The sequence below is a fragment of the Anoplopoma fimbria genome, chromosome 21 (assembly GCF_027596085.1).
Source record: "Anoplopoma fimbria isolate UVic2021 breed Golden Eagle Sablefish chromosome 21, Afim_UVic_2022, whole genome shotgun sequence".
In the NCBI taxonomy this organism is placed as follows: domain Eukaryota; kingdom Metazoa; phylum Chordata; class Actinopteri; order Perciformes; family Anoplopomatidae; genus Anoplopoma; species Anoplopoma fimbria.
In genome coordinates, this window is record NC_072469.1 from 17,534,697 (window position 1) to 17,558,628 (window position 23,932).

Consider the following 23,932-nt stretch of genomic DNA (forward strand, 5'->3'; position numbering starts at 1 on the left):
CGATATCGATGGCTAATAATGTCGGATCCGAAGTTGGTTTGGCAAAGGGCTGCAACTTCAAAAGTGACTCCTGGGTGATGTTGGCCTCAGACAGCAGCTTCCTGTCCAAATCCTCAGCCTGCAAGGAATGTCCACCCTGAAAGACCATTGACATGTTCTAGTCAAATACTCTTCGGACAGTTCAGTTATAGGCAACTTCACCCTCCAGTGTTGAGCCGCCAAGTTGTCAATCACCTTCTCCATTAGCTGTGGAGTTTTCACTTCATGGGTCTGCAACTGAACGAATGACTGTGTGTGTGTGTGGAGAGGATGGAGTGTTTCAGTTTGTATATTATGTGTTTATGGAAGTGTGTGTATGAATACCTAAGAGGCTACTGCACCTTCTCCCTAGTTGAGAGGGAGAGGGCTAAACTGAACTGTTGTGGGGCCGGTCAGAGTGCTGCTTTTCCTTCTCCTCTCCCGCAAATTAACATGGTGGATCAGTTCTCAGAGGGGCCTCGAATTATTACTAATTAACAGCTTCTCTACAGCGCATGACCTTGGGGAGGTGACTCACTGTAATCACAGCATTGAAAACCAACAATAATCAGTGACATCAGCTGGTCAAATAACTGTGTATAGATAGTTTGAGTGAGATGGAAAAATACAAACTCAGTTTCCTTTTCAGTGCAAATGTTCACTCAAACAATCAAATAGTAAAGGAATGATAAATTGGAGTCAGTAGATTCATATTTCGTTCCTGTATTTTTCTTCTTAAGCCATATTTGCCCTCCTAAAATATAATATGGACTGAACCAAAGTGGCCGCAGGCTATTTTAGTAGCGCACTGCTCCAAATATCCCCTCCGTGTCAATATTTGCCGGGCTCACGCTGAGCTGCGATTCACCAGGCTGGTTAAACACGGTGCATGTTGTGGCTAAACTGATGTTTTTCTCCCAAAAACCGAAGAATACAGCCTTATCCCTCCGACATACCGCAAGTGACCATTTCCATGTTGCTGCACTCGCAAAGTTAAATGCTTCCACCCCTGACAACCCGTCAAGAGGTTGTGGAAAAACATGTAGAATCAAAAACAGCCGGAAGAACTGAGTCTGTGCTAGCTTTCTGAAATTAGCCCTTTGCTTTTTCAACCATGAGGGTGAAATGATGTCGAGATTTGTGTCCAGTGGCAACGTCTTTCCAATTGAATATGTTACTGTGAGCTTTGAATGACATGGAGTTTATTTTTAATGAACAACTAACACCAACAAGAATCAATACCTTATGTGCCTAACCAATCATAAATTACAAAATATACCTCTGGTAAGCTGCTGTTTACATTTGTGATCATGTTTAGTCTGTTTTTGTAAATACTTGTACATTCTCAGCTTATTTATTGCACCTTTTATTAAAAAAGAAAAAACACATACCTTATTAACAGACAGATGCAAGGACGAAATGAAAATACAAACTTATTTTTGAATTTTTTTATTATGAAATCTCATGTTACAACTTGCCATTATTCACTTTCGTACAAAACCCATGGGTAGTGCACAACCCATGACTCATGAGGAAAAAAATACTTCTGTCACTGGAGTTCCTTGGACCATGTGCTATCCATAAAAAACTTTTACCTACTAAAAAAAACTGCTGCGTCCGAGTGTTTGTGTACCTGGGTTAGACAATAAAAAGGTGCTCTGCATCGTGCAGCATGCACTTTTCATATAACCTGGGTCAAAGAGCATTAACAGTGTTAATGGCATGGAGTGGGTGAAGTCAGTCACAGAAAAGTGTCCGGAAAAGATGATGCTCTTAGAAGCAGGTCTGTGACAGATGACATTTTCTTGGCCGGTGACAGTTGAGTCTTCAAACATCTGTTAACCTTCTGTACAAGTTGGATTTGTGGGTTGATGGTTATGATACAGTAAACATTTCAGTTCAGATGATGGTTCAAACAATCTCAAAGGTTATAGTCAGAGTGGGAAATTAAAACCAGCCGGGTAAAGGTTTATTTTGGTTGCAATCGATAAATTATGCAAAATAATTGTACTGGTTCGTTACACTTAAAACCAGTAGCTGGTGTAGCTGGACCTTACAACCAGATCACCCCAACTATCCATGTTGCAGAGTTAAACTATACTAATCTATTCAGACCACAGTTTTGGGTGCCTCAGAATGTTGACTTCACAGCACAGTTTGTCACAGTCAGAAGATTTTAATATCTTGGAGCATTAAAGCAAACTATATAGACTCAAGATGCAGCTGGTTGAATCACTAAGGTAAGAGTAGATCACAATCATGGTCAGAAGGGTGATACATTACAAGTGAGCCCACCTGACCCTGAGCTGCAGTGGATGTTCTTTTCAGTCCCTCACAGGTATCATTACAAAAATGTCCAACGGCAGTAGGGGTGTAAAAGCACTGATAACAAAGACTTGTGAATGACATTTCAGTGTCAACCAATGTGGAGCTCAATTTCTTGGGCAAAAGATCCTAAACGTACACTGCATGCTTTACCTACGACACCAAATGACCCAACTGTCTCATCCTGCCCCACTGACTGGTTCCCAAATCTTTTGGACATGGACCTTGCCTGATAAAATATACCACAAAAACCTTACATTCACACCGTTTGTACTACATTTGAAGATGAAATAAAAAGGGCCAGTTTCATAGAAAATAGTAGCAGCAGTAACTCTGAAGATATTCACTGATGGAGATATGGGGCAAAAATGGTCCAAGCCTGAGACCCTAAGAGGTAGGAGGAGTAGAGAGGGATGGCTGATTGAGATCACAGGAGTCAGAAAATGGTGCAATGTTCAGTTTACCAAACCTTTCTAAAAGATAAAAATACTGTCCGCGTGCCATTATCAGACCTGTGATAACAATGGAGCCTCCATCACAACTTCTTCTAGTCTGCAGGGCGTTTCCCTGAGAGTTAAGTCAGATAGGCCATTGCTGGCATGGATAGAAGGAACCCTCAGCTTAACACTCAACTTCACATTCGGGAGACATTAACTTCACAAACTTTTGACTGACAGTACCTTAAACATCAATGGCTTGTGAGTCAACGACAGATCCCATGTATAAAATTTGGCATTTAGAAAAGTCAAATGGCTACAGAAGTTCATCACAAACAGATTCTTTTTTTTTTTTAAAAAACAGGCAGAAACTGGCACACCTTTCCTTTAGCTTCATAAAATACCTTTTATATGCGAGAGAAATTCTGGTTCTGATTGATAGAGCAGTGCTTGTCCGACATATGACTTCATTTGCAGACCCAACTAATAGGATAGTAATCTCCACTTTAGAAGATTTAAGGTTGGGCAACAGCAATGAAAAATATATTCAAGTCCCAAACAAACACCCTGCTGAATAATTCCGTCATTGGCTGACTTCTTTCTGAAGAGAACCCCGAGTGGAGATAGAGATAGAGAGAGGTTTGGCTGCTGTAGGAGAGAGAGTGGTGTCCTACTGGCCAGATATGCAGTGTGGAGGAGCAGAGTGGTGGAACGTTGAGTGCTGACTTGAGTCTTTCTACAGCTCGTCTCTTGCCTGCCTCATCACAAAGCTGTGCAGGCTCTCAAGGTCCCGTCCGCCATTATGCTCGTCACCCTGCTCCCCCGCCCTGAAGATGATCAAGGTGGGGTAGCCTTGAACCTTAATAAAGAGGGAAGAACAACAACAGAAGCTTAATCCACGTGCTTTGACATTCAAATAAAATGTAACTCATATGCAGCAGGCAGTGTTAAAAAAAGTTAATAGTAAACTAAAATAAATAGTGCCTGAGTGAAGCTGAAACCAACTTTACTAGGGCGCCGTGCTCCAAAGATCCTATCAGCTCTTTCTAAGACGGTGTCACGTTTGTCCACCAAATTTTAAAGATGTGTTCGTGGAGTTAAAATCAAAAAGGGGCAAGTTGGAAGACTACTCAGCTGGGGAGATGTAAAGTTTTATATGGCAAGATATATTTCATTCAAAAAGCAACACACCAAAAAGGGTACATTTTTATCAATAAATCCTCCAACAAGTCTTAAGATAAATGAACTGTTGACCTCTGACGCAACAACTCTGCAAGCAGTACAACTTGCATTGTATACAATGATATGTTGGCTTCATGATCAAATAGCAGGTGTGACTGGTAAATCTGCATCTAATTAAAGTATGTGGCAGTTACATTGTTTTATGGCTCTGTAATAAAGCATCCTGTATAACGCACTTAATCATGAGGAGGTTAAAAGCTGACAGAACGGGTATTTGAGGGAAGAGATCAAAGTGCTGCATGTTCTGTTTGGATGGTGTCTTAAGGTATAAATGGTGGATGACGCCCACATACTTACAGAGTACTTGTTGCACAGTGTGCGCTCAACAGTGCAGTCCACATTGGCTATCTTGACGTCAGTGAGTCCAGAAAACTCTTTCTTGGAAAGATCCTCCCATGTCGGAGCAAGGTTCTTACAGTGGCCACACCTACAGTTCACAGGATCACACAGGAATGACATCACTAGAAGTGTCCGAGACGCATTTATACATTTGAAAGTTAGTGTCAGTGAGTGTTACTCCAAAAAGGATGTTGAAGATGGAGATAAATTGACGATCTTACCATGGAGCGTAGAATTTGATGAAGGTGAAGCCCTTTGCCACTGCCTCGTCAAAGTTGGTCTCTGTGAGGTCCAAAACACCGGACTGTGGAGAGGACAGAAAATCTGATATTAAACTGTGCTGGATTGTGATGATCACTATGATTACCTGACCGAGAGCCCCTACTCATATATATATATATGGTGGTTAGAATAAGTAAAAAGTCACGGCAAAGCATGACGAAAAAAGTGTTTTAAAAGTAATGTCTTTAAAAAGTCATAGTTTAGCATGTCGAAGAAAAGTCCAATATAGTATAGTATTTTGAAAAAAATAAATCATAGTATAGTCAGTATGGTATGTCAAAAAAATTCTTGAAAGTCGATGGATATAAAATGGTTGAAAAGTCATTTGAGATTATGATTTTAAAAAAGTCACAGTATTGCAAAAAACAAAAGACTATTTAATATACGTAAAGTATATTGCGTTCATAAAAAGTCACAGTATGTTAAAAAAAAAGTCCAAAAGGTCACAGTAATAGGGAAAACAATAATGAAAGTCATAGTACAGTATGTTGACAAAAAGTCATAGTATGTCAAAAAATAAGGCATACAAAATAATCTTAGTTTAGTAAATTGAAAAAAGTCTTAGTATATTATGTAAAAAAAGGAATAAAAAAAGTCGCTGTAAAGTATGTAAAAAAAAAAAAAAGTCATAGTATATACATTACAGCAACTGAAGAATTGTTGTTAACATATGTTTTGACCATTTCTGAATGCATGATCCCCTGCAGCATATACTTCTTGTGTATGGCATTTATTCCTTTTGTTGTTCGCACCCACCTTTACTTCCTCTGCGGCCGGCTCATCAGTGGGGATCTCGTTTGCCTTTTGGTCCTCACTTGGTTCCGGTTCTTGCTCCCGAGCGATGGCAGCCTTCAGTTGGTTGTCCACAAAGTCTTTGAAGGAGTCCAGGTCTCTTTTTCCTTTGTACTGATCCGTCTACAAAAACACACAAACACACACACTGAATTTAATACCTTACTTACATGTTTCAATCATTGTTTAACTTCTATGTATTAGGGTATCCCAATATGATGGAATATGATATCATGGAGGTTGTTACAATTTGAGTGAAATCTTAAAAGGCGTTGATGAGAAAGAACATGACAGACGCAGTGGCAGCAGGTCAGATGAAGGCAGGCTATGGCCAAAAAGTGTGTCAAGTGGATATGCATGCAGAGATTATTTGGAAAGGAAAGTCTGTAGCAGTCAAAAAATATTCCATACCTTCTGTCCATTGTTGAAGAAGAGCAGTGTGGGATATCCACGTACGCCGTTGTCAGAGCATGCCTCATAGTGCTGTGTACAGTCCACCTAGGTCATAAACATATGAACATTTGTTATTAAACTAGAATAAAACATCAGTGCAATTACTGACCCTGTAAATGCCAATGAGAGGTGTTTGTCTAATAACAGTGTGCAAACAGGTAGCTTCTCATGTGACCAGCATCCTGTTCTGTCAAACAGGTAACAGGATGACCAGGCCAGTAGTTAAAGGGTGCAACGGATCATAAAACTCACGTTTCGGATCCTATCACGGATCGTAAAAAAAAGAATAATATTGAAACTGCTCTGAAGTCAGTGTAAACCATCAAAAATTCTAAATGTGATCCTTTTACTTTGTTATAGTCATCTATGGTGTTTTATTTGTTTTTACATAAAAACACTCAATTTAAATTAGTAAATGGAAGATTTTATTAAATCTTGTCATTAGTAGTTTTAATGGTTTATTATAAAAGTATTGATGATATATTATGTATTATTAGAGTTAGTGTTGAAGAGGTCATAATTCCCTCTCTAATGTCTATTCTATATTACTATGAAAACATCTCCTTCCAACAACTGTAATAATTCAAGTTTCTCACCAAAACTACTTTTTAAAAAGACTACATTTGAACATATCATGATAACTACATTGTTTACCTTCGCACAAAACTCATTTTCACTGAACAGAGCCTGAATGCCTCACAATGTTACTGAATGAAACCTCTGTAAGTTAGTCGTTAGCGGTGCTGCATTCCTTACCAGCTCTCCTAACGTCAATTTCAACAACGTAACATTATCGGGGATCGGCGAATAGAAAGCATAAATGCTGATGTCCTGATAATCTGTGTACTTAATACGCGGTTCACATGCGTGCCGAACTGCGAGGGGGAACCGCACAGATCACAGATTGACAACGGTCCGGTACACCACTACAGGTAGCGTGTAGTGACTTCACGTGACAAGGACGAGAGCAAGTGGAGCACTGCAATAACAGTTTATCAAACCTGTGTCGCAAAGGCAGCTCGTAAAGTAGGATTAAGAAAATTCCAGCAAACATTTGAAAAAGAAATAGTTTGGTGTTTGTCCTGTTTCCACCCATGTCACAGTTGGCGGTGTTTTATTGTTTTATTATTCACAAGTAGTTTGATCATGAACCTGTTGACTGAAAAAACTAAAAGAACAAACCTTTCCTATCTTGACATCATCAGAGTGCTCGAAGGTGGTGGCCAGCTGCTCCCAGGTTGGAGCCATAGCTTTGCAGTGACCGCACCATGGGGCGAAGAATTTAACAAAATGGGCACCTGAAGCAAGAAGAGAACAGCCATATTAGAGAAAGAAACTGCAGATAACTGGCAAAAACAACAAGACAAACAAAGAGTCAGAAAGTAAAACGCTGTGCAGTGTATAACAACTTCTACATGGACATAATTACTCACGAGTCCACATTATGTACAAAGGTGAGGCTGAGCAAGTGTCCAGATTTTCGGTTTGATGGAGCAATGTAAAAAGTTGATTCCACAACAAACTCAACCCAGCCTGTCATAATGAAAATATACACCTCCTATACAGAGGTTATACGCAACCACCTACACACCGTTTATTTGAGCTCTGTTGCCAAGATGTGAAGGTGGGACCTATAAACACTGTTTTAAAATGCGTATGTCATATCCGGCTTTTTTCTTCTCCAAACAAGAAATCATTTATTTTTCTTCAAAACCAAAACACTCAGCTTCAGCGGAGCTTAAAATACACAATTTCAACGAGACAATTATCGTGAGCGCTGTTTATTTTAGCATTCGTTGTCTGAAAATGCAAAAACGTAAGGTGACAGGAGACAAGTGTTATATAGTTGGTTCGAGTTGACTGACGTTGTGGATTGTGACTCAGGTGCTCGTGTTTTAATGTCAGTTATGTCAATCAAGGCAATGAAGTGTTTCCATTCTCTAAGGAGGGGTCCAGAAACACTACTAAGTGTGGTTGAAAACAGAGAGCATGGTTAAAAACATGAGCTGAAACAGAAACAAGTTATCTGCTGCAGGCAGGATGCAGCTGCATAAATACACAGGATGAAGTTAACAACTCATTTGCCTAAATTAAGTTGTATAACAGAGCTTTCCTGAAGCAATAAACTGTGTAGTTTTTACTAGATCTTTACCTTTGGCTATGTGGGCCTTAAAGTTGAGAGCAGTCAGATCATACATGCCCTGTTTGGGCTCCGGGGCTTTAGGGGGCTCCTGTTCAGTCTCTGGTTCCTAGAAGACAAACAACAACAGCCATTTATAAATACCACCGTTCTTGTACCGTAAGGGTCACTGGTTTATAAACTGGAGGTGTTAAAACCATGAATACAACTCACCGAAGGCTCCTCCTGGATTGTCTTCAACATCCAGTTCTCCAGAGACTTCACATCTCTGGGCCCCTGGTACTTGACTGCCTCCTGGTCTGGCTTAAACAACTTCAGTCTACATGTAACACAAACAAATGTGTTGAATTGAATGATTTGAGACATGGCAGACATTTGGTTCAAGCCCACAGGCTTCACAAGAAAGTGTATTAAAACTCAGTGAAACAATGCAACTACTAACTAGTCTCAATATTACACGCTCAAGGACCCTGTAAAATGTTGGTTATAAAGCTGCTGTCAATTTTTAACCAGTGACTGCTGTGTTTGCAGTTGCAGTCAGCATCCTAGAGTTAACAGGATGTCATTAAGTTACTGACAGAATATTAAACTAAACGAATGCCAACGTACAATGCATCACCCCTCCGTCAATCAGTGATGAAAAGGACTCTTTACTTCTAAATGTCTTTTTTATCCTACATTCAAAAGCCACTTTTCAATTAAGACTCAATAATTTCAGTTTGTTGATCTAAACATTGTGAAATATCTGGGCCGATTCCAATGCATGCCAAAGGATAATCATAAATTGATGAATTGAAGAATTTGTGTGACGATGACTTACGTTGGGTAGCCCCTAACCCCATGGACATTGGAGCAGAACTTGGTGTCTGGGACGCAGTCTACTTTTACCACGTACACTGGGGGATCGTCCATGCTGTTGTATTTGTCTGCCAGTTCGTTCCATGTCGACTGTAACCTCTGGCAATGGCCGCACCTTGACACAACAATGGAACAAACACCGTCAGTGTACAACAAACAATATCCTTTAAAGCGTCAACACATTTTTGTCTGGTCCAAACTGAAACTGTGATCCTGGTTACTGACCACACTTTTAAAAGGAAATGTGGAATTGCATGCATTAAGGGCCCCGTGATGAAGATCTCCAGGCCATGGTCAAGCCCTACACCCCCGCCCGACCCCTTCGCTCTGCTGCCTCGGGGCGACTGGTTGCCCCGTCGCTCAGAGGTCCCTGCGGCCGATCCACCCGGTCACAGCTTTTCTCTGTCCTGGCCCCTCAGTGGTGGAATGAACTCCCCACTGACGTCAGGACAGCAGAGTCGCTGCCCATCTTTTGGCGCAGGCTGAAAACTCACCTCTTCAAGAAGTACTACCCTGAGCCTTCCTCGTAGCACTTATTGTATTCGTATTAGTTTGTAGCACTTATTGTATTCGTATTAGTTTGTTGCACTTATTGTAGTCGTATTAGTTTGTTTCTGCACTGTACTTTTGCTCTGGTTTATGCTCTTAGATGCTTGTTTAAGAAAGGAGATGCACTTATGACTTCTGGTGACTAGTAGTTCTCTTGAATACCTATGTTGAATACATTTGTTGTAAGTCGCTTTGGATAAAAGCGTCTGCTAAATGACTGTGATGTAATGTAATGAAGTTTCAGAGGGGGGTTTCTGAGCAATGCATTCTTAGACATAATGAGAGGCAGATGGTGGCCTTCTCCTGTCCTCTTGAGACCCCTTGAGGACTTCTGAAGGTCCGTGGACCCCATCTTTGGAACCGCTGACACATACCGTCCGCAGCAGTCAATCAGTGCGTGCCACGTAAGCACATCTCCCCCAAACTAAAACCGTGAGCGACTATCTCTGCAGTAACTGTTTAATAAGCAGAGCACCACAAACTGTGTGCACTTGTACAAGTTACCCGTTCAACCTTCACTAGAGAGTTTACGACAACATTTCAACGGAGAGTGAGCCTTCGTCAATAGCATTGTAAACACCTTGTGGGAAAAGTGCTCCAATTCCAATAAAGTGCAGTTTGCTAATGTTTGGCTATGCTAGTTAGCAGCTAGGCTAAGCGCACCGGCTGTCCAATAGAACGGGGCTAGGTAGCCAACTAGCATGCCTGCTAACTAGCTTGTTGGCTAACTTGCCGGTTAGCTCTAATCCCACTCTCTACAAGCCCTTTTCCCTATTTTCGCTGTAAAAAATAAATAAATAAAAAAGACAAGTTTGCACAGGTTATTAGCAATGCATCTGTTCAACGTTGCAGGGGGGGAAACTTGTTCACCGGCTAGCTGTTCACTTACCATGGAGCGTAAAACATGACAAAGTGGGGTGCAGTGGGCACCGCCTCGTTGAACATCTCCACCGTGTACGTGTGTTTGGCATGTTCATCTTCTTCTGCATCGGCGTCACAAAACACACTGGTGAACAGTAACGAACAATAAATAAAACACAGCACAAAGGGTGTGCAGTTCAGTGCTGAGGCCATGGTGAAGCTCTCTCGGTGGGTGTACAGTGTCTCTGCCGGAGTAAAAAGACCGACTCCCCGCGGACACGCCCCTCCAGCAGCCTCTTTTTAAAGGAATGTGGACTGTGGATGGGACACATGCATATGGGGGTTACTGGTACAGCATTACATTACATTACAGTCATTTAGCAGACGCTTTTATCCAAAGCGAAGTGTATTCCACATAGGTATTCAAGAGAACTACTAGTCACCAGAAGTCATAAGTGCATCTCCTTTCTTAAACAAGCATCTTAAAGCATAAACCAGAGCAAAAGTATAGTGCAGAGGCAAATTACTACGAAAACAATAATTGCAACAGACTAATACGAATATAATAAGTGCTACAAACTACTACGAATAGGATAAGTGCTACAAACTACTACGAATAGGATAAGTGCAGTAAACGAATACGAATTCAATAAGTGCTACGAGGAAGGCTCAGGGTAGTACTTCATGAAGAGGTGAGTTTAAAGATGGGCAGCGACTCTGCTGTCCTGACGTCAGTGGGGAGTTCATTCCACCACTGAGGGGCCAGGACAGAAAGAAGCTGTGACCGGGTGGATCGGCCTCAGGGACCTCTGAGTGACGGGGCAACCAGTCGCCCCGAGGCCGCAGAGAGGAGTGGTGGGGGGTGTAGGGCTTGACCATGGCCTGGAGATAGGAAGGAGCTGTTCCTTTCACTGCACCAGAGTCTTAAACTGGATGCGAGCTCTTACAGGGAGCCAGTGTAGAGAACGGAGAAGGGAAGTTGTGTGAGAGAACTTGGGGCGATTGAACACCAGACGTGCTGCAGCTTTCTGGACAAGCTCCAGAGGTCTGATGGCCGACGCCGGGGCTCCGGCAAGTAGTGAGTTGCAGTAGTCCAGGCGGGAGATGACCAGAGCCTGGATGAGCACCTGGGCCGTCTCCTCAGTGAGGAAGGGGCGAATCCTCCTGATGTTGTAGAGGAGGAGTCTGCAGCAATGTTTGCTGAGAACGACAGTTGGTCGTCCAGGGTCACACCCAGATTCCTCACAGTCCGAGTTGGCGTCACCACGGCATCATCAATGGTGATGGACAGGTGTCGGTGCGGGCAGCCCTTCCCCGGGAGGAACAGTAGCTCGGTTTTGTCCAGGTTGAGCTTCAGGTGGTGTGTCGCCATCCACTTCGAGATGTCAGCCTCCACTTGGGTGTCACCGGGAGGAAATGACAAGACCAGCTGGGTGTCATCGGCATAACAATGGTAAGAGAAGTCATGCGAGCGAATAACAGAACCCAGAGATGTTGTGTAGAGCGAGAAGAGAAGGGGGCCCAGAACAGCAGCAGGGAATGCTAACAGGATGTTGTGTAGATCTGTTTTAAAAACCCGCAAGCACTTTTCCAACTGTAAACTGACAAGCTCAAATAAATGCAATTATTTGAAGAGGTGTGGAAGCCTGGTTTGGTTAAAGCGGTTTTATTGTAGGTGAGATAACACATGCAGTACCAGTCAAAAGTTTGGACAAACCTTCTCATTCAATTCTACTTTGAAGAATCTAAAATCTAAAACATATTCTGGTTTGTTGAGCATTTGTTTGTTTATCACATAATTTCATATGTGTTATTTCATAGTTTGGATGTCTTCAATATTAATCTACAATGTAGAATTAAAAAAAAAAAAAAAAAAAAACAGTGAATGAGAAGGTGTGTCCAAACTTTTGACTGGTACTGTATATGCTATACATCAATGAAACTAAAGAAGACAAATTGCATCATTCCTTCAGTGGTATAGGCATGCATGCATTCCCCCATGGTTTTCATTGCTGCATGATATACTGAAATATTCAAAAGGTATTTATTTAATGGTCTCCATCAACAATAATGTTTATTTATCGTTGTTTTTTTTGTTTTTTTATTATAGTACAGCCAAAGATAGACACAAAAGGGGGAGAAAAGGGGACGAGATGCAGCAAAGGGCCAGTGGTCGGATTTGAACCTGGACCCATGCTAAGGACTCAGCCTACAATATTACATACATAATTATTCAATTGATCTAACAATAGAGGGTATGATGTACAAATTGTAAAGCCCGTTGAGGCAAATTGGTCATTTGATCATAGATTTGGTCATAGATCATTACATTCAAAATGTTTGGTGATTCATGTGCCATATACCTATATTATGGGCAACCATATGTAACATTTTATAGACAGGTAGACATAAGGTTAACATATAAGCATCATCATATATAAGATGAAGTTTTATTCATTAAATTAACAACTTTTCACTTTAAATGTTAAATGGGGGTACTGCGGGAATATGGGGTACCTGGTTCGTTACTACGAGCCATTCGGTCTTTGTATGACCAAAGTGAGAGCTGTGTCCGGATACTCGGCACAAAGTCGAGCTTGTTCCCAGTGCGTGTTGGCCTCCGCCAGGGCTGCTCATTGTCACCAATCCTGTTTGTGATTTTCATGGACAGGATTTCAAGGCGCAGCCGGGGGGAGGAGAGTTTCCGGTTTGGGGACCTCAGAATCGCATCCCTGCTTTTTGCAGATGATGTGGTTCTGTTGGCTTCTTCAGAACGTGACCTTCAGCACGCACTGGGGCGGTTCACAGCCGAGTGTGAAGCGGTCGGGATGAGAGTCAGTACCTCCAAGTCTGAGGCCATGGTTCTCTTCCGGAAAACGGTGGATTGCACCCTCTGGGTTGGGAGTGAGTCACTGCCCCAAGAGAGGGAGTTCAAGTATCTCGGGATCTTATTCACGAGTGAGGGTAAAATGGAGCGGGAGATGGACAGGCGGTTCGGTGCAGCGTCAGCAGTGATGCGGGCGTTGTACCGGACCGTTTTGGTGAAGAAGGAGCTGAGCCGAAAGGCAAAGCTCTCGATTTACCAGTCCATCTACGTTCCAACCCTCACCTATGGTCATGAGCTTTGGGTAGTGACCGAAAGAATGAGATCGCGAATACAAGCGGCCGAAATGAGCTTCCTTCGTAGGGTGGCTGGGCTCAGCCTTAGAGATAGGGTGAGGAGCTCAGACATCCGGAGGGAGCTCGGAGTAGAGCCGCTGCTCCTTCGCGTCGAAAGGGGCCAGCTGAGGTGGCTCGGGCATCTGATCAGGATGCCTCCTGGACGCCTCAATTTAGAGGTTTTCCAGGCACGTCCAACTGGTAAGAGGCCCCGGGGTAGACCCAGAACACGCTGGAGAGATTATATATCTCGTTTGGCCTGGGAACGCCTCAGGGTTCCCCAGGAGGAGCTGGAAAGTGTTGCTGGGGAGAAGGACGTCTGGAGGACCCTCCTTAGCTTGCTGCCCCCGCGACCCGGCCCCGGATAAGCGGAAGGAGATGGATGGATGGATGGATGTTAAAGGAAGGCCATTGAAGTCACACAGGAAGCTCAGTGAGAAAAATGTCTTTAGGTTATAAGTGAAGAGACATTTGAGAGTGTGTGTACCTCTGGTACAATAAGGAAAAGCCAAATTGGTTGATTATGGATGGTTCACTAAGTTCTGGTTGACTGCACCGCTTTGGCAGGCAGTCTAAGTTTCCTTCACACCTAAGGCCGTCTCTCGAGAACAAACTGGCCACTCTTTGAATACCGAATGGTATGACTCTATTAAAACATCCATGAAAGATGAAATATTAAGAAAATAGACCCAGGATTAAGAGAACAAGTTAGCGTTTTGCTTTAACTATAAAAACATGGGCAATACAGCTCAGGTGTCACATCACCGCTGGTTCAGATGACAGATGGACTCTTGGTTTTCTACACCGACGGTCAGATATGAGTCAGAGTTGCCTCCTCAACGATGGAAACGATGCTTGAAAGTGAGAACATTTTAAGGCAAATATAATTAATCCAATTTATTTCACTGGATAAATAGTGCCTCTCGAGGGGGCTGTAGTCTCGCGTAATGGCGATACATACATCATGCATCTATTCCCACGACGAGTGTGTTTGTGTGTGTGTCTGTTCCCAGAGCAGCGGGTACCTGCTGGCTTCACAGATTGACGGTTCTTTGGCAAGTCCTCCCTTCTCCTCTCCATTTCACTTTTAACACAGTCATGATTTCATGAAACCAAATGGAGACAACCTTCATACGTACAGTATTTCCCTTTAATCATCCCCCTTTTTTCCTTTCATCCGGACAACAGGAAGAGTGGGATGAGGAGAGGAGGAGGTTACAGCATGGAAACAGACGGAGGTGTCGCCCAGAGCTCACTATGGTATATAGCACTAATCCAGACGGTTGCATCTCTTTCATGAAACCAGGTCTTCTTGAATGTTTATATGCTAGAAGTGGGTGAAAATGATTCTACCATGCACGGTGAGTTTCTGAAGTTAGAAATAAATGTGTTACAGGCTGAGGTGTTTATGAAGTTCTCTGTGTGTATTTGTGTGTGTTTCAGTACTTTTCATGCCCCTTGCCTCAGGATATTGTCTTGCTGTCCCTTTGACAAACATTGAACTCCCACTGTTAAATATGCAGATGCATATCCTGGAAAAGTTTAAACTTACTTGTAGAACTTAAATTGTCTTACCTTTCTGGCCGTGACCCCACATGCCAGGAGCAAACTAGGAAAAAACAACGGATAAATCTAAAGGGTCAGCAGCCTGCAGAAACCTTAATGCTTTTTGAATTGCGTGATGGGACCAAAACTTGTTTTTTTGGCCTCCTCATTACAGCTGTTCACATAAGAAACACATCAATTTGTTTCTGTGTGTGGGCCTGAATACTTATTTTCTGATAGCCAAAGGATTAAAGGAATAGTTTGACATTTTGGGATATTTTATTTTCAATTAAATAGTTAGATAACGATATTGTTAACAGTCTTAGGCCTGAATGCAAAATTTGAAGCTAGCCTGCAACTGGTTACAATAGCTTAGCATAATGACTAGAAAGGAGGACAATCACTAAATAACACTTTTATCTTGTTTATTTAATAAGTTCAAAATATTTCCCAGATATACGCAAAATGTCTATTCTTTTTCAAAAAAGTTCTACACTCGTATGTGACGCTGAGTGAAAGAACACACTGAGTGCTGCCTTCTTGAACCTTCCTTTTCACATCAAAGGTATTTCTGTATGAACTGTTATGACTGCTATGATCATATTCCTGCTTTGATTTAGTCCACTCTGCTGACATGAAGGTGTCAGCAGTACGAGAACTCCCACCCACTAAAGTTTATTTGAGCTATTATATCAAAAAATGGCCTTGACATCCACTTGTGACCCGCGGTTCTCACAACACTCAAACATTCCAGCCTCTGCTCAATCTGTCCAATGCAAATGCCTACATGGTTAATTGGAGGTGAAAAATGATATATGAGATTATTTTTTCTAGACTCTTGTACATGATAATTAACATCTACACACAGGCCCAACCCTCCCAAAGGGGCTCTATTGTTACCATGGCAAGCCAATAACCACACATTACTATTTAATCTCAACATGTCATATAGCTGTGGTAAATATGACCAAATTGCTGCTGACACATTTTACATTTTGTCTGGTGAAGTAGGGGCTGCATAGTTGTGGGTGTCTACTGGTTACCCATTGTTGATGACCAGGCACCGTGCCAGGCCAGTTATAGTGGGTGTAATAGGAAAAAGAAAGATTAATGGACCCTGGGGACCCGGGGATATTCTGTTTATTTTCTTAATTGCCTGAAGTTAGTGGCTAAGAGTGCAAGAGTCGGCAGGTGGCAAACGGGGTGTCAGTGAAAAGTGAGAGACAGAGAATAACAGAGAAGAGCAGTGTGTGTGAATGTAAAAACAGTCCATGCTATAGTTAGATATTGTTCTAGGCCACTAACTTCAGAGAATGAGCAAAAACTCTAATCAGGGTGGTCAGACCTTTTTCAGGAGGTGTCTCTGACTCTGCAGACTACATATCTCTATACAGTATAAGCACATTTTCGGAATGCAAAACTGCCTCCTATCAGAGCAAAATACACTGTATACAATTACAGGCTTGTCAGGTACAGGATATTTTATTGTCTATATCAGGGGTCAGCAACCCTTTTTCATATGAAGTGGCATTTTTAAAGTTTCTTGTTAATCAGTGTCCCCGATCAACATTAAGGTTAACATTAAGTTTATTTGTGACACCACATCCAAATTTAAATCACCAACGGATTTGAAATTGTGATCCATCCATATAGAAAAAGTGTGTTTTTTTCTCCCATAATCAGGTCATTGTAACTATATGAGAGCACGATACAAACAGGCCGCCATCTTTATAAAGTGATCCACATCTGAGTTGAAATCATAAAGCCTACCTACTTCCATAAATTTTGTTCATCAGCAAGGAACTTCTGTGAGGCAGGCAACACCTACTAGCCAATCAGAGGCAGAGTCAAATTGAGGTCCCAATGGTGGCAGGTGTGTCTAAGGTTGCCTGTCCCTTGTCTAGATTCTTATGGGCTTTGTTTAATCCATAAAAAAAGAAGTGTAAAAACAACACGTTATGGTGTTTCAGAAGGACTTGCAGAAATTATCTTTTAAATCGGCAGACATCATATGTGTAATTAATGGTCATTTCAAACAGGATCAAAAGGATTTCTGTCTCGTCGATATATACCATTCATATTTTTTTTGATATTCTTTGCATGTCTATAAAGAGTTAATTAGAGAGCTTTAGAGGTGCTGATTGGCAGATTCAAAATACTTGGCAGAGCAAGGGAGGTTGTTTTAAGTCACAGATATGAGAGTGGTATTGATATTCAAACATAACCCTTGGCCCGAAGACAAATAAGTATATTTCCGAAAATGTTGGACTATTGCTTTCAATTTTGCCCTGACAGATTTATATACTCTCACGCTACTGCCAAAGGTGAACTTCAAAAATTGTAGTAAATTGAACTCAATCATCATAAAAATGTAAATGAATCCCATAAACCCTCCTCTTTAACAGCTGCAGACTGCCTCTCACAAACAGTATCTATTCCAGCTTTTCGGCAATGCCAAGGAACACACTGAGAAAACCTTATAAGAGAATACTTTCTGGAACATTTCAGAGGCTATTTCTGACCAAATCTAATTCTGTCATGTAAACATATGGGAATTACCTTGTTGGACCCTCTTTCTGTAGAACTGCTTTCAGCACAGTCTTCCCACAACTGGACAGACGTGTTTCCATTAGTAACACTGAGACTCATGGCAGTATCATATCCGGGACACAGGATGTGACCAACGGAGGGGAACCAATGTCATTTGCAGACAGCTTACTAGAGCCACTGCAGCAGGCACCTGTGCTGGGAAAAGACAGTGAGGAAAGGGTTCTCCCACATGATTGGAACAATCCCAGAAACTCTAAAAGTCGCTTGTCTTTTCATCTGGGTGGCTAATAGAGAGTGAGAAGAAAATGAGAAATAAGGAGACTGATGGAAATGGAAAGTGAAAGAAAGAAAGTAAATGCTAAATAATAATAGTAATATCAGGGGTGGGATAGAGAGAGAAATCGGATATATGAAGGAAGGGAAGACATTATTATGGTGGTTGCGGATTACCATGACAACCCCTGCTGTATCCCAAGTGTTTTTATGTTCTACTGCTCTCTGCCGGATCCAGGCGGGTGACTAAAGCCGTTCCAAGTCTCCTGAGGTATCAACAGTATTGGAATGACCATCATTTTCCACAAGGCCTGTGCACTTACAGGGTCAGCGGCTTCCCCACTGCTGGAAACTCCACTGCAGTAAACAGGTCGGATATTGACAGGTGCTACTGGAAATCCAACGTTTGAGAAAAAAACATGCTCCTGCAAAAATGACCTTTGGCTTCAATCGTCATGAAATGGAATCAACAACATAATGGCCACAAAATGTATTAAAAAGTGAAAGTTTGGTCAAAGTTTGAAACATTTCTACAGAAAACTTGTTACAACTTTTACTTCCTCTAGATGGTCAACTTTGATCGTCTGATCCAATATAAATCCTGCTAATGGTGCCGATTACTGCTGCTCATAAAGTTGTAAGCAGCCCTGTCATGAGACTCACGCTATCACTTCTTATTTCTTGTCTTGACTTCGTCGACAAGTGTCTGAAAAATAAAAGAATCTGAAAAGCACTGAAATTTGTTGAACATTGAGGTGAGACCCAACAGTTGGTGACAGGCACCTCAACTTGGACTCTGCCTCTCACAGAAGCTTCTTGGTTGGGAGCCTTTACTGTAAAAGCCTTACTTCCTGCTGGTAAAGCCATCAGCGTAAACTGGCCTGATTGTGAGGGGGTTGAGGTGGGGCAGAGAGAGGGAGAAGAAGGTGGAGAACAAAGAGTATGAGAGAAGAGGAGAAAAGAGGACATCTTGGTGTTTCCAGAATGCACGCCAGCCACTAGTCCATCAAAATGATCATTGGTGCCTCGGTGGGAAAGGTTTTAGCTCTGCTAAATATTTTAATAGAGTTTGCAAATGAGTCACCAAATCACGACTAATTTGGGGTCTTTGGAACTCAACATATTTTTGATATTATAATTGCTCTAATTAACCGTCATTAAAAGGATTTATACATGGGTGGATGTTTAGCGTGTTCAAGATTTTTTAGTGTCCTTAAAATCCAGTTTTAAAAAGGGTTTATTAATCTATCCCCTTTAGCCTAAAATTCAATGTCAAGCATCCAAATATCACTCACAAGTGTTGGCCATGTCGATTATAGCTACAAGGAAAGTAGGGTTCTAAAGTGATGTTTAAGCAGACAGTATTTCATATGGGGCGACCTGTAAATGTCATCAACAACCAATGAGGCTTCACTTTTCCTGAGCAGAAGACGTACGTGCAGACTGTCCGTGGTTTTTATTCTTTTTGGAAACACGATGCAACCTGCCTTCATTGCGTCAAGGTTTGTTTTTATTTTTCCCTGCTTTCTTAAAAAAAAAAATTACAGATGCTGTCACCCACTTACTGGTTCTCCCGTTTGCTCTCATGGAAAATGTAAAAGGGGCCCAGCCTCGTTGAGGTCAGGCTGACATTGCCAGTGAGAGGTGGCCAAGTCACAAAACAGATGTTTACTGTTTTTCTAGGGATGATTTGTTCTCAGCTCCATATTGACTCAGGTCCAACCACAACCTGGGTACCTCTAGCAGCGCTGCATTAGAGCGGAATGACAAGTGCACGAAGCTTGAATCAGGTGTTTATGATTTATTGTAAATGTCTCTTATTGTATGTACGTGGGTTCTTTAAGTGAGTTCATGATTCTGACAGGTGTCTGGATTTCTCCACTCTCAAGCAGATGTGCAATAAACTGATCGGATGGATCGCACATAGAAAGTTGTGTGTGCTCTCCTGGATGTGTCACACTGTGTAGGCTGTGAGTAGGACCGAGTTTAAGGAAGCCTTTTAGTGTTTCTGTGTGTCATAGCTGCCTGCACCTCGGAGCGTCTGCAGAGTCAGTCATGGGCCCGGTAAAGGTCCCTCCACAGAAGCCATTATCCAGTTTGTCTGCTGGAATAATGTGTTTGACTTGGCTGCAGAGCAGCAGCAGGTGCTGGGAGGATTGGCCTGGAGCTGCTGCTCTCCGCCTGCTTTGATCTCCAGGCCAGGGACCAGTCTTCCCATTTGTGTCTTTCCATCCCATCCCATCTTTTACTTCCTTCTTCCTTGTCTTTGTTTCTCTCTTTCTCCCTCTCATCTCTCAACTTTTCTTACCGGTGTCATTTCTTCCATTGGATTGGTCTGACTCCCTTTTTAAGGAATATTCTGCTTTATCTTTCTTGATTTTCTTTTTTTCCCAGCATTTTTTTGAATTTCTATCTTCAAATGTCTTTTTTCTTCTACTCTACTATTGTGTTATTATCCCACCTCACTAAATGAATGCATTCAAGGGATCATTGAAAGAGAACATAGCAAAGTCACAAACAACGGAAATGGATATTATAGGTTTTAAAATAAATAGTTCAACATTTTGGGAAATGTGTTTATTGGCTTACTTGCTGAGAGTTAGATGAGAAGATCAATACCACTCTCATGTTTGTGTGTTTAATATGAAGCTAAAGCCAGCAGCCCTTTAACTTAGCTTAGCATAGAGACTGGAAGCAAATGGGAAACAGCTAGCATGGCTCCCTCTGTAAGCAACAAACAAAACCTTCCATTTTTCTCATCTGACTCAAAAATAAGCAGATTTCCTTTAAGATAATGTCTGTTCTCAAAAAGGGACACACTTGTTCAAAATAACTTTCCATTACCCATAAGTTTCTCCTGGCTTCTCCACATGCATTTCCTTCTTTTTCACTTTTTTTCTCCACTTTTTCTAAGCTAGTGCAAAATCCAGTCTGTTTTAACATACCTGTTTGGGATTCTGCATTTTCTGCTGAATGACTGTCAAAATCATGTTGAGCTCTAACAAGATGTCATGACACCCAGACCTTTACATAGGCATACAGTAGGTGAGTCATAATTTAAGCTCTGGACTCCCTTCCTCTGTGTCTTTCTCCCGCAGCCTCAAGGTAAAGCCATTACGCTTGAAACGAAGCAGCAGCAGTAGCAAAAGCAGCAGCCCACTTGGGTTCAGAGAGACAGGGGAGGGAAATGATGAAAAGCAAAGCCCAGGGCCGTCCCGGGGCCCTGAAAGAGAGTTGCCTTTTATTGAAGGAGCCCACTCCCATGCATTCCTCTGCCAAGAGCCAGGGCCTCCCTGGAGAAGGCCAGGATCAGGGGCTGACTCACATGCAGACAGGAGGGTTCATGGGCTGGAACCGCTACAAACACACAAAGACGCAGAAATCACATCCACACAGAGGCAAAACAAGTATGCATCTCGTTCCCCCGGTCTCCCGCCTGCCTCATTGTTCTGTCACTCAGGATGGTTTGAAGCTGCGAACCACAGCAGGGATTCTCTATTTCCTGAATGGGTAACACACACAAGCAGGCTTGTAAAGCACAACTGATTGATTTATTGGGTTTCAGGGGCTGAGGTTGGTGGGATATTAGATGCTCCTTGGAGATCTCATCATGAGATCATTCACTGAGAGCAAAGGGCTTGCTCTGACAACAACAGGGGAGAAATTCCCCCAAAGTTTTTTTTTAAGGACCGTTATGCTTAGTTAGCGTTGTGAAATGTTGGCTACTTTGGGAACTTATCTTTATATTATTTAGTTTAGCCTCCTAAAATGTGTGGAGATGATCCGTTTTTTAAGATGCCTATCATTTATAATGAGGTACAGGGGCATCCAAAAAGCTTTTGTCTATACTGGATGTCACTGTTATTTACAGCCAATTCACACTTTCCAAGTGTAATTTTATATGAATAACAATTATTTTGAGTAATTGAAGTGTCTTGATGGTCAAAAGAAATTATTTTGATTATTTCTTGGCATTGACTTTTTGATTTATTTCTATACGGTAAAGATAAGTAAGACATCAGTAAGAAATTGTGTGTGCAAACATCTTTGCACACACATGCAAACATCATTAGGAAACCACCTGTTCACCGAGAACGGTGTCTGATTTTATTGACTTTTTAAACAGCTATATCAGTTTTATTTTATTTGGAAAAGCCCTGTGGGTATGTCGGAAGTTCTCACAAAGTGACTTTCAGGAACATACACTGAACTCATTAACAACATACTTGTTTCTTTTTTTAAAGTTTCATTTTCAATTATCAAATATTGCCCCTTTATATACTGTATATTTCAACATCTCTGTTACTTCGATCACCATGGCCTTGAATCATCCATTGTATTGCCTTCAGTTCTCCTCTCTGTTCCTTGACTTATCTCCATAAATCAATATCCAGAAAATGAGTAATAAATAATTGATCAGAAAGTCTCGGAGCAAATGGTTTTCTCATGCCCAGTGGATTGAAATCATACCCCTTATTTTATAACAGTAACATTTAAATGGAGGAAGATGTAGATCTAGAGTGCAATGAGCTGGCAGGAAGTTCAGTAATAGAGTCACTGTTATGACGAGACTGGTGGACCTGAATGCAGCACAGAGAGATGGGGAGGCAGAGAGTAGGGGTAAGGGGTTTATTGTTCTTAGCAGGGCATGCGTTGCAGGTAGGACGAGGGGATCAGGTGGGGCGAAGCCAGGGAGCCAGGACAGGAGCTGGAGACGAGCAGGGAAACAGGGCTGGAGACAAAGGCAGGTTCAGGCAGGGGAAAGCTGAGGGAACAGGAAAACAGGAATTAAGCAACAGGGTAACCGATAATATGCCAAATAGACTGGAGCGCTGGAGCGCCACTAACTGAGTAACAGAGTCTACTATCTGGCGGTGTGGAGGAGTCCGGACCGGGCTTTTAAGGGCAGGCTGATTGAGATGGAGGACAGCTGGTGGCCTGGCTCCTGTACACCTGTCTCCACTCCTGCAATCAAACAAACACCAACACACACAGGGAAAGGGGGAGTGGCTGCAGGCTAAGCAGAGGTAGAGGTAGAGGCCATGCCAGTCAAGGGTATTGACTAGAGAACTTGTTCGAACTGAATATGCAGTGAGCTGATTATTTAGAGCAGCTATAACAAATATTTGTATATTTACAATGGATGACTACTTGTATGTGTAAAAGATTACTTGTCTTGACAAACTCAAAGAATTACTGCCTGTCATTGCAGTTTCCTTCAGTACTACAAAGCTTTTTAGCGTCTTGCAGCTATTTGTTTTGTTTTCTGGCCAAATAATTCCCTCAGGAGTAGGTTAAGACCAAAAACAGAGCTTAATACAAATGATAAAAACAGAGCTTAATATTGAACAACTCCAAATGAATACTAACGTTTCATATCTGGCGGATGAGTAAATAGGAAACTGTGTTTCATTGACTGAAAAAGGTGATAATATGTCAGTGTTGGGCTTACATTGTTTCTGCTGCCCCCAAGTGGCCAGAAATCAATTCTTGCACGTTTTACAACCTTTCTGTTGATTTTATCACAATTTTCTAACTGCTTTTTGAATGCTGTATATAATTCTGTTTCAGTAGTTTTAGGGTTTAGAATCATTGAAACCGCAACTGTCAACAGGAGATAACATCTGAAAAATACCTGCCTGGTACAGAAAACAGAGAAAATGAAAGTCATTGAGAAGGTATGTTGTTGGCAGTGAAGCCAGACATTCCTCTACAGTTCAGGAATCTAGACGACAACTGTTTTTTTTCCTGCTGGTGGCCATCGGCCGATGACATGCAGTTCACTGCGTCCTCTCTGGCTATTGTTTGCCCTGTGATTGACTGAAGAAGGTGTTTGTTGTTGCTGGACTCTTATCTGTGTTTCTTGGACCTGGCAGGAACACTAAGCTGTTGTATTAGCAAGGCTGTCTGATGAAACTGAACAGACGCAAAACATCGCGCTCAGTTCAGCCAATTAGGCTCTTAATTGGACACAAGACAGCAATGGAATGTGTGTCTTTCAAAAGAGATAAACTGTTCAATGAATCTAGTTAATAAACTGACTGTGTTCACTGTACAGAATACAAACTTGACATGTTACCGTGTCAGCCATCACCAGGGACCATATCAG

The 23,932-nt window shown here is 42.0% G+C and overlaps 1 protein-coding gene across 1 annotated transcript; it reads right to left on the reverse strand.

The window, feature by feature from the left end:
• Nucleotides 1-3,509: 3,509 nt before the first annotated feature.
• On the reverse strand, nucleotides 3,510-10,558 carry txndc5 (thioredoxin domain containing 5). The gene is made up of 10 exons (XM_054622566.1): nucleotides 10,325-10,558; nucleotides 8,849-9,001; nucleotides 8,242-8,347; nucleotides 8,041-8,137; nucleotides 7,071-7,186; nucleotides 5,847-5,933; nucleotides 5,400-5,558; nucleotides 4,583-4,665; nucleotides 4,320-4,449; nucleotides 3,510-3,639 (listed from the first exon to the last, which is right to left on the reverse strand). Exons 1-10 carry the CDS (start codon nucleotides 10,507-10,509, stop codon nucleotides 3,517-3,519), a joined length of 1,239 nt encoding a protein of 412 aa, XP_054478541.1. The 5' UTR covers nucleotides 10,510-10,558; the 3' UTR covers nucleotides 3,510-3,516.
• Nucleotides 10,559-23,932: the final 13,374 nt, after the last annotated feature.

What these genes read in the sequence shown, in the direction of transcription:
- txndc5 (XM_054622566.1), bottom strand. Translation starts at nt 10,509, where the DNA reads ATGGCCTCAGCACTGAACTGCACACCCTTTGTGCTGTGTTTTATTTAT. An exon ending in CAATCCAGGAGGAGCCTTCG is followed by an intron (nt 8,138 to 8,241) that starts GTGAGTTGTATT and finishes TTTGTCTTCTAG; the next exon opens with GAACCAGAGACTGAACAGGA. An exon ending in TCTTCAACAATGGACAGAAG is followed by an intron (nt 5,559 to 5,846) that starts GTATGGAATATT and finishes GTGTTTTTGTAG; the next exon opens with ACGGATCAGTACAAAGGAAA.